Here is a 10288-nt window from a genome sequence, read left to right as displayed (position 1 = left end):
AATTAATTTTTATTAGGCAAATAGTTTTGCCAGCCTCTGTAAGATGATCATTAACATTATTTAGATTGATGACTGTAAGATGATGAGAATGGTAATTGATCTTTTTTCCATGTGCTTAAGTGGTATCTGTATTGGTGGGAGGATAAATATACTTGACGGAACAGTGGAGGTGCGCACCGGTTGACACTGCCCTGTATAGAACGTTTAATTAAAAGATGATATGAATAGTTGATTTTAGAAGTCAGGACCAAAATTCCAGCAAGGCGGCAGCATTTGTTGGACAAAGTAAGGATTGGCCTGCTTGACTTGGCATATCTAAAAGTCTAAAATGGTCACTGTCATATCTTTGAAAAACTTGGCATATCTTAACGTCTAAATATAAAGGTCACTGGTATATCTTGGAAAACAGCAAATGCTCAATTACTGATGTACCTAAGGTCTATGATCATCTGGTGACTTCAAAATCTTTAATTTGGTGTTGACTCATGGCTGTAATGCCTACATTTAACAAAGGGCAAATTTAGTGACAGTACAATGGCTGGGGGGTTGTGTCCTATGCTTCAGCTTCTAGGGACATGCTGGATACTGCTGTGCTTGAATTTCTTGGGTTGCAATGGAAAATTAGTGGAAGAGGAAAAAAGGGCACTTTTAGAGCTGAGGGATTCCCTTAACTATCCCAATGGCTCTGCTTTAATTAATGAATGGGTTGGAGAAGACTATTGTGCATGGGCTGGTATTTTTTGTGGCAGTGATCCGAACAATGATTCGCGTGTTCTTGATATTTTTCTTACCAATAAAAGACAACTTGGACTTGGAATATGGAATCCTGATGCAAACTTGTTGACTCGTTTCACGCATCTTCAGTCTCTGTATGTATCTGGCAATGCTATTGGCAACTGGATCATGCCAGAATCTATTCTTTTCATCAAGAAGTTCTTTCATTACCTGTATTCATGTTTCATTTGATCAAACCTACATGATGCTACAACTTATCTCCTTCAATATGTAGTAGTATAATTTGTACAAACGCTTACTGCTGTTAATATTTGTTTAACACAATGAGCACTTCCCCTTGAATCCTTAGATCTCTAAGATTTGTTGTTTTTTTAAAAGATTCTGCACCCATGGCCCTGATCTCCTTCACTTCTTCGCATGTTGGAGTATCACTTTTTAACAACTTAAACTTGCAGCATTATGCAAATTGCACAACCTGAAGGAATTGGATCTAAGTTTCAACCCTTTAAATGGTGATGCTCTGCCTCATTTTCAAGTATGTAGCCTCACATCTCTAGAACAGCTGTACCTTTCAGGGGTTTATCCTAGTTCCTCTTTACCACTTCTCAGAGGTTTGTTTTTTCTCAGTTGTAGATTCTTAATCAATCGTAGATGGTACATCAAAGTTTTTACCTTGGTTTCGTTGTAACACATTTTAATGAATTCATGTATCAGTGTGTGGACTAAAGAATATCCGGAGATTGGATCTAAGCAACAATAATCTTATGGATGATAGTATGCCACATTGCCTATTCAATGATCTTCCATACCTTGAAAGCCTTGACTTGTCCAGGAATAACCTCAAGAATTCCAATCACATTCTATCAGGTAATTTAAGTTGGATATTTCCTGTTGTTACATGCGCTGATCTTCTTCAAATTGTCATTGTCATTTTGATTTTCCTATTGTGAGAACATCTTTTAATATTAGTATTTCCATGTATAAATGGTTGCCTCCAGCTGAACAAACTGTTAATTGGTGGTACACCCTCTCATTTGCTCTCCTCAACTGCCATCTTCTCGCTCAATACTCTTTTATTAAAGCATTTCTTAGTGAGTGTGTATGAAACACATATGAACTGACTACAATGTTGAAGTCAATGACATGATTCTCATTAACTAAATATAGCTTGTATAAATGAAATACATGTCACCAGGAAGGGAACTTGTGTCATCAGATGAAGACTGCAAGGATGAACTATTTTCTTGGTTGGCTAACTCCAACCTTGACCTACTCAAATTTCTTAAACTGGACAGGAGTGAGTTATGGAACCTTCCATAAGCCTGAGAATTTTTTTCCGATAAAAATACATAATAAACATGGTACAAGTGAAGTTCTAGCCTGTAGATTTCCCAATTTTCCCTAACAATCTTCATGCCAGCATAAAGCAAGGCACAAATAATTTATCCACTGTGTCGAGTTTTCAGAATTTTCCTATATATACGAAACTCGGTTTTACTCTGACTAGTGAACTTGACAAAAAACAACCCTCATATTGCTTCATGTATTTCTTGCATGCAGCTTTATGTAGACTGCGGAATCTCAAAAGGTTGGATTTGAGTTATAATTTTCTGGATGATGGAAGCGTACCATCCTGCCTATTTGAAAAGCACTCGCTGCTCGAAAGTTTAGATATTTCACATAATAATATCAGGGGTTCACCTGGTTTCTTTTCGGGTAATGCTGAAATTTTTAAAATTTCTTTCAATTCCTTTACTTTCAGTTCAATGATGAAATGGAATTCACTGAGCAGGCATCAGCACTAGCATGTCTTTTCTATCTATGAGACATGGTTCTCTCTCAGGTTTATGATCTTCTGATGAAGTCCTCAATAGAAATGTTCTACGCCTGGTTCTAGGATGAAAAAAACTTTGACAAAAGTTTCTACTATGCTTTCCATTTGTTGTTACAGAAATGTAAGGCTGCATACGGTAGATCTTTGTGGTCCGGCCCTTCCCCGCACTCTGCGTATAGCGGAAGCTTAGTGCACCGGGCTACCCTTTTTTCCATTTGTTATTCATCCATTGCTAGGGCAACTTTTGGATTTGAAAAGCCTAGTAATTTTATTTTTTTTTTGATAAAGAAGCCTAGTATTATTGTTTTCTAAATATGCTATTCTTATTTTCCCTTGCGAAAAAACAACTTCTTGTCGATGACTCTTCCAATATTCTGTTTGAATCATCAGAATTGCAGTTATTTTCATGTTCTAACATGCCCTGAATTTAATCAACTTAATTGGGACATATTAGTCTCTAGTGTCAACTCTTTTGCTCGAGTCAAGAGGGGTTGTTCTGATGGTAAGCAACCTCCACTTCCAACCAAGAGGTTGTGAGTTCGAGTCTACCCAAGAGAGCAAGGTTGGAAGTTCTTGGAGGGAAGGATGCCGAGGGTCTATTTGGAAACAGCCTCTCTACCCCAGAGTAGGGGTAAGGTCTGCGTACACACTACCCTCCCCAGACCCCACTAAGTGGGATTATACAGGGTGGTTGTTGTTGTTGTCAACTCTTTTGCTCGTTGATATCATATTTTAATTTTGCAGTCTTTCGTGCAAAGAGCGTTTTAATTTCTGATGTGCCTTTTTGTCTAGTGAAGTTCTGGTCTCGGACTCACAGTCTGCCCAAATGGTAGAATCAACATTTTGCATCTTTAGTGTGACTGACAATCCTTTTTTGGTGGAGAATATCTACAAATTTTAGTTCAATTTCCTGATTCAAAAGGTTGAAGGTAAAAACCTAATTGTTGAGTTGAAAACTGACCTGCTCTTTTTTTTTTCTTTTTTCGGTACTCAGCTCCCCTCCCCCTTTTTGTCAAAAAAGAAAAAAAAAAGCAAAAACAAATGTGATGATCAATAATGTAATTAATCTGTCTTTTGCTCTAAAGCGGATCAAGAACATTGGACAAAGCTAATAGTTGGTGTCTTCCTTCGAATAATTATTCGGACAACTTGCTGAAATTTACTTCTGTCATGCCAGAATTTGAGCCAAAACCTGTATATATTTTCTGCATAACAATGTTAAATTTCTGCTGGATATTAACTACTTGTTACGCTTTTCAGGAATCTGTAAACTTAGGAACCTGCAGGTGTTAAATCTCCAGGATAACCTTATCCAAGGTGGACTTGATCCATGCTTTGGTGGAATGAGTTCCTTGGTTTCTTTAGATCTTTCTTTTAATTATTTTGAGGGGAGTGTTTCTTCTTCCATATGCAGCAACCTGACTTCACTCGAGACCCTCCTTCTTTCAGACAATCGGTTTGATGGACTTCTCCTGTTTTCAACTTTTGCTAACCTCTCCAACCTTGAATCCATTGATCTTTCATTTAACGAGTTCATAGTTGACACTGAAACTCCATCTTGGGTCCCATCTTTTCAACTCGTATCCCTTAACCTACGAAATACTAGACTAAACCAGAAATATGGCCACGTAATTCCAACTTTCCTTTCCAAACAACACAAGTTGAAGTCCCTGTCTTTGTCCTATAATGCCCTTCAAGGAAACGTTCCGTCCTGGTTGTTGTATAACAATACACTTCTTATGTTGTCTTTGAGAGGCAACCATCTGTATGGTGGAATTCCTGCATCTTTTCAGTTTCAAGCATCAAATCTTCTGATGCTTGATGTATCAGATAATTGCTTGGGCCGTACACTTCCCACTAACCTGCTCGAGTTATTTCCAGACTTACGCTATCTTAACCTGTCAAATAACGCCCTCGAAGGCATCCTTCCTTCATCTTTTGACCATCTGTCAAAGTTAGAGGTCCTGGACCTTTCTGACAACTTCCTGTGGGGAAAACTTCCTCCAACTTTAAGGCAGAATAACACTTCATTGGCACATTTAGTTATTTCAAACAACAACTTTCATGGGGAGGTTATGCCCCAATTTTCGAATATGTCAAATCTTGCATATTTACATCTTCAAAATGATGGATTTATTGGAGTCCTCCCTGATGCTATGTTTAACCTTCCTGTTCTGAAGGTCATGGACATTAGTGGGAATTATTTGTCAGGAAATATTCCAGATTATTTTCCTCGGTTTCCACATCTGGCCATACTTCTCTTGGCAAGAAACCGATTTCATGGGACAATTCCATTGTCTTTGTGCCAGATGCAAAAGCTTCATATTTTGGACATGTCTGCAAATTTACTCTCTGGGGTTTTACCTTCTTGCCTTGTTAACATAGCTGCGTGGATAAAGGAATCTGAAGTTATACTCCATTCCTTTATGTGGTTATCACCCTCATATACTAACTACAGAGTCAAAGTTCCTTTAACAACCAAGGGCAATACACTCTCTTACGAAGGCATCCCTCTCTCTCAAATGACTACACTTGATCTATCTATGAACCGTTTTACCGGTGAAATTCCATCACAACTGGGAGAACTTGCAGCCCTTCATTCATTGAACCTTTCTCACAACATCCTATCTAGCCATATTCCAGAATCTTTCAGGAACTTAATGAAACTGGAGAGTTTAGATCTTTCTTATAACCAGCTAGTGGGAAAAATCCCTCCTCGGTTGGCTCAACTTGATTCCCTTTCAACTCTAAATTTGGCTTTCAATCATTTATCAGGAAGAATCCCGTTTGGAAACAAATTTGTCACTTTTGCAGCATCTAGTTATAGAGGTAACAAGAAACTCTGTGGACTTCCATTGGAAAATGATTGTGTGCTCCCGAGGCCGCCTCAGCAGCATGAAGAAGAAGAAGAAGAGGACAAGGAAGGAATTGGTGAGAGTGACTTCTTTTTCTTCTCATGCATTGCTGTTGCTTATGTTGTGGGATTTTGGAGTGTCATTGCTCCTCTTCTTCTTAGTAGGAATTGGCGCAGGACATATTATGCTAAGGTTGATACTTGTATTGAATTGTGCAAGGAGAAGCTTCATCTTTTCTAAATCTTCTTGAAAACTTGTGTTTCTTGACATCTTTTATTGTGGGATATGAACTCTCAACTTGCTTTGATGAACACACTGTGGGATAGTTGCAGTGTTTTGTGAAAGAGTTCATAAGTTTGACGGGAAGTTGACTTCGGTGTTATCAAACTCCTATTATGGTTTAGAAACTTTGGATAGGTTCATTTAGTTTGTTGTGACTTGTGTGCAAAGTTTGGTTAAGATTGGCAAATAATGTTTTCTGAAACATCTTAGTAGCTAAAGGAAGAGATATCAACATTGCTAGTCGGTTAATTTAGATAATTGACATTATTTAAAAAATTGAAAGTTTCGCGTCTATTTTTAAATTTCATAGACGACAAGGTCTAGCAGTTGAAAACTGAAACTTAAATTATCTGTAAAACCATAGTTCAAAAGCATACTAAAATTTGTTTCGATCTTATTAAATCGTGAAAATGTCATGTTAAACGCACTATATCATAATCGAGACAGATCAATTATCAGTGCTGTTATGATTAAGATGACTTCTGAACCAAATTAAGATAATCTAAGAGCTCCGTAATTTGATTTTTGCTTAGTGTTTGGGAGTAATGTAGCCACATATAAGTTATAATCACAATAATTGTAGTCCGATTTCTTATCACAAGGACATTTAAATTGAGGTGGACAACATGATATATTATTATGGGTGTCAATGGATATTTAAAAATCGATTAAACTGACCGAACCGATTTTTAAGTTTCTGTTAATAAAATCTTAGGTTTTTATATAAACCTATAAGCGTACCGATAATTAGGGTAGGTTTTTGTTTTATCAGAATAAGTTTAAAAAATACCGAATCGTACTGAATAAATTTACATGTGAAAAATATATTTATATATTAAGTTTAAAAATAATAAAACATTAAATTTTTTATTGAGCCTTGGAATTATGAAAACGGTTACAAGCCAACAAGTAATTAAACTCAAAATCTCTAATTCTCAAACCTATTATGTTACTCCTATTAAAATTAAGTTATTTCCAGCATATTCACTAGCAAGTCACAAAATATTCTAGCGGTTATCAGGGGCGTATCTAAGTCTTAGGGTATGGGTTCACGTGGACCCATACTCCTCACCCTAAGCCATGTATAATAATGTTATATTTCTTGAAAATTTATTTAATTATATATGCGTGAACTCATGCTCAAAAACTCATATGGTGCAATAATCATTGAGTGCACCTCTACGAATGAAATTGGTGGTTCAAATTTCACTCTGGACGGTCTTGTTTTCGGCACAGACATGGGTGTATGTAAGTCTTAAGGTATGGGTTCACGTGAACCCGTACTCCTCACCCTAAACCATGTATAATAATGTTATATTTCTTGAAAATTACTTAATTATATGTGCGTGAACTCATGCTCAAAAACTCCTATGGTACAATAATCATTGGGTGCACATCTACAAATGAAATTGGTGGTTCAAATCCCACTTTGGACGGTCATGTTTTTGGCACAGAGTGTAGATATATACGTGAAAATCACTAAAAATTTAAAAAGAATAAAATTTTGAACCTATAATTTCAAAAGTGTAGTGAGTACAGGGTAGATACTAAAATTAAACTCGTCAAATATAAATTTTAAATCCGCATCTTCACAATAGTGCACACATCCTCTTGAAATTCTGGATCCGCCTATGAGTAGCAAACTACAATGTATTGAATATGTTTCTTTTCGTATGATTTATATTTATCTTTTTGAATATTTAATCTTCGACTTTATTCTTGTCCTAGCTTGGTTAATGTTTTTCCGCTTGTGTGATTTATATATATATATATATATATATATATATATATATATTTTGTCTTTCCTTAGTTCTTTACACTACTATATAACAGTTGATGGATCTATACTCTAGCAATTTTTCATATTTTCTTAATTCATCAACCTTTAAACAGTAAAAATATCTAGAGAGTTTTACAAAGTCCTATAAAAGTATGTATGTTATTGCATTCTACTTCTACTAGTGACGTTTACATGATATTAACAAAATAACCAAAAATTAAACGAACCATACTGATACCAAAGAGTAACCGACATGATTTGAAAGGTTTTGAAAAGTCTAATTTTAGTTATACATAATAGAATAACCGGAAAATTAGTATGATACAAATGTTATAAAATAACCGGCCGAACTGAATCGTTGGCACCCCTATATATTATAGAGTATGATTAGTTACCTCACTAATAGTTCAATAAAAATAAAAATATGCGCTTTTTTAAAAAAAATTAAAAAATGAAAACTGCCAGCTATGTCTATTTATAAGTAGCTTATTACAAAAATTGGTCAATTCATTAAATATTATCACTATTAGCCAATTAGCTATTTATAGCCAAAAAAGGTCAAATCTTTATTTTCTTTTGAATGAGTATAAATAGAATAGATTAGGTACATCTTAAGGAGTTTGAATCTCAGTATTGGAATTATTTGGTGAGTTTTGCGGTAGTTTGAATTGAAAATCAAAGTAGAAGATGAAACATGAAAAAACAATAGTGTGTATAATATTGAGTATCATTTGTATATCACATATGTATCATATTTGTATCAAATGTGTATCACATGTATATCCATGTATACATGTGTGTGTGATATATACATGCGTGATATTTGTTTGATACATGTGTCGTAGAAGAATTTTTTGAACTCAATTTTAACTACGAATTTCGATATCAAATTAGTCCAAATCACGTCTAATCTTCCTCAAAATTTGTATGTTGACTCATTTATATGTTTTCAATGAATTTCAACCATACCCACTGAAAAAGATCTTTTTTTGCTTAAATTGTTGGTGTGTGTGTGTGTATATATATATTTGTATTTAATCACCTTGTTTGCTAACTCCTCCATGAAATTTTCTTTCCGTCTTGCATCTAATATTGTTAATCACCCGTAAAAATATGAAGGGAGATTCTTGTGTGCGATTCTTGGAGAGAAAGAACCTTATTTATTTGGGTTTTCAATTTTTATATGTGCTTGACTAGTTTTGTTAAGTTTATGATTAATAGTTTAGGAACTTATTTTGAATATTTATATAAGATTCTCATTAAAAAAAAGCTGTTGGCTTAATTTTAATTAATTAGGGCAGAAATTATTTCTAAAAAGTACTTTACAGGTCAGAGGTTGAAAAGGTCTTCCCCAAGTTTTGGGATAACTTTAACTCCAATAGCGTTGACCCCGTGCTCTCCAAGGCACTGGTCAGTAGACCGAGTCCGCGACGTAAATGAGTTGCAACTTGAATTAAATTGGGGGTTGTTCTTTATTTTTGTCCGTTTATGGGTAATTTGCTGGTTTAACACACGATTTATAATATAATATTGATTTCCAGTTCATTCAGGATCGAATGTGATCCTAGATAGTAGAGCATGAAAATCAAGGATTATGGTAGAAGGTTAATAGATAGTCCTTATCTTGATTTTACTATCTGCTCTCTCTTCTTCTTATCATTATTATTATTCTGCTATTTTCTTATTCTTCAATTTTATACTACAGTTGTTTTTTTACATTGATTATCTTTATTATTTTTATTGTTAATTTTTTGTAATTTTCAAATTTATTTTGAAAATATTTTTCTTGAGCCGATGGTTTATTGAGAATAGTCTCTCTACCTTACATAATATAGAGTGTTTAAGCTTGTGTATACCCCATCCTCCATATATCACGCTTGAAGGATTGTTGTTGTAGCTGTAGGTCGCTCGTTGTTTCAGCGACTTACATGACTTTTTGTTAGAACTAGTATATAAAGTTAAAAGTTAAAAGTTAAATACTTAAAAGAAAAATAACTTCAGCCTATAAACTAGGGAAGTCACCAAATAATTATATTCTACAAAAAAATTTAGCTTGTGAATAAGAGCTTCACTAGCAATAAAGCCAATTAACCTACCAGCAAGGGTTGCGGTAGAGTGGTAAATACTCATTCATCCTTAACCAGAGGTCTTGTGCTCGAGTCCCTGGGTATGAAGTCGCTTTTGTTAGGGAGGGCTTTACCCCCTTGTGGCACTTTTAGGCGTAAATCCGGATTTAGTCGGGCCCAAAAGTGGATACTGAACACCGGGTCTGAAATAAAAAAAAAAGCCGATTAACCTTAATCCTGACCCACTTTCCCATCAACAAGATGAAGAATTTATTTAACGTAGATTAAGGTGGAGAGCATTAAAAAATGGAGAATCTTTACAATGAGTGTTGACCAAGAGTTTAACTAGCTCAACACTTATCTCAATACACTATAAATAGTCTCCTGTCCTCCATTTTCTGATATAAGTGATTCAAATCCTTCAAATCACAGACAAGAAAAAGAGAAACTGAAAACAGGTCCAAGAATGGAATCAAAACTACAAGAATTCCAGTTACTGATCAACATGAACAGGGCAACTTGGTACTCCATAATTCTAGCAGTGCTACTAAATACTACTGCTGTATTATACTTGAATTGTCTTCTTGAGAAGATAAGGCAAATACTAAGAGATGAAGCTGAAAATGAGCTACTTCCACGTCTGTCCGGAAGCATAGTTACCTTAACGATCAAATATCTGAATTTCTGCATTGCCAAGATGTTGCAGTTCAGACACCTTGCGCCACTTCAAACTGCA

The 10288-nt window shown here is 35.2% G+C and overlaps 1 protein-coding gene across 1 annotated transcript; it reads left to right on the top strand.

Annotated features, from left to right (window-relative positions):
- Positions 1–409: 409 nt before the first annotated feature.
- LOC107769846 (uncharacterized) lies at positions 410–5844 on the top strand. Its single transcript, XM_075217689.1, has 5 exons — positions 410–911; positions 1189–1346; positions 1450–1602; positions 2296–2451; positions 3830–5844. Exons 1-5 carry the CDS (start codon positions 535–537, stop codon positions 5662–5664), a joined length of 2679 nt encoding a protein of 892 aa, XP_075073790.1. The 5' UTR covers positions 410–534; the 3' UTR covers positions 5665–5844.
- The last annotated feature ends 4444 nt before the right edge of the window (positions 5845–10288 follow it).

The sequence above is a fragment of the Nicotiana tabacum genome, chromosome 7, assembly GCF_000715075.1.
Source record: "Nicotiana tabacum cultivar K326 chromosome 7, ASM71507v2, whole genome shotgun sequence".
In the NCBI taxonomy this organism is placed as follows: domain Eukaryota; kingdom Viridiplantae; phylum Streptophyta; class Magnoliopsida; order Solanales; family Solanaceae; genus Nicotiana; species Nicotiana tabacum.
The sequence above is the reverse complement of the archived record's forward strand: the minus strand, read 5'-3'. Positions and strand labels throughout refer to the sequence as shown.

Coding starts and splice junctions, on each gene's coding strand:
- LOC107769846 (XM_075217689.1), top strand. CDS start 535: ATGGCTGGGGGGTTGTGTCCTATGCTTCAGCTTCTAGGGACATGCTGG. Junction 912..1,188: donor GGCAACTGGATCATGCCAGA/ATCTATTCTTTT, acceptor ACTTAAACTTGC/AGCATTATGCAAATTGCACA. Junction 2,452..3,829: donor TTCACCTGGTTTCTTTTCGG/GTAATGCTGAAA, acceptor TACGCTTTTCAG/GAATCTGTAAACTTAGGAAC.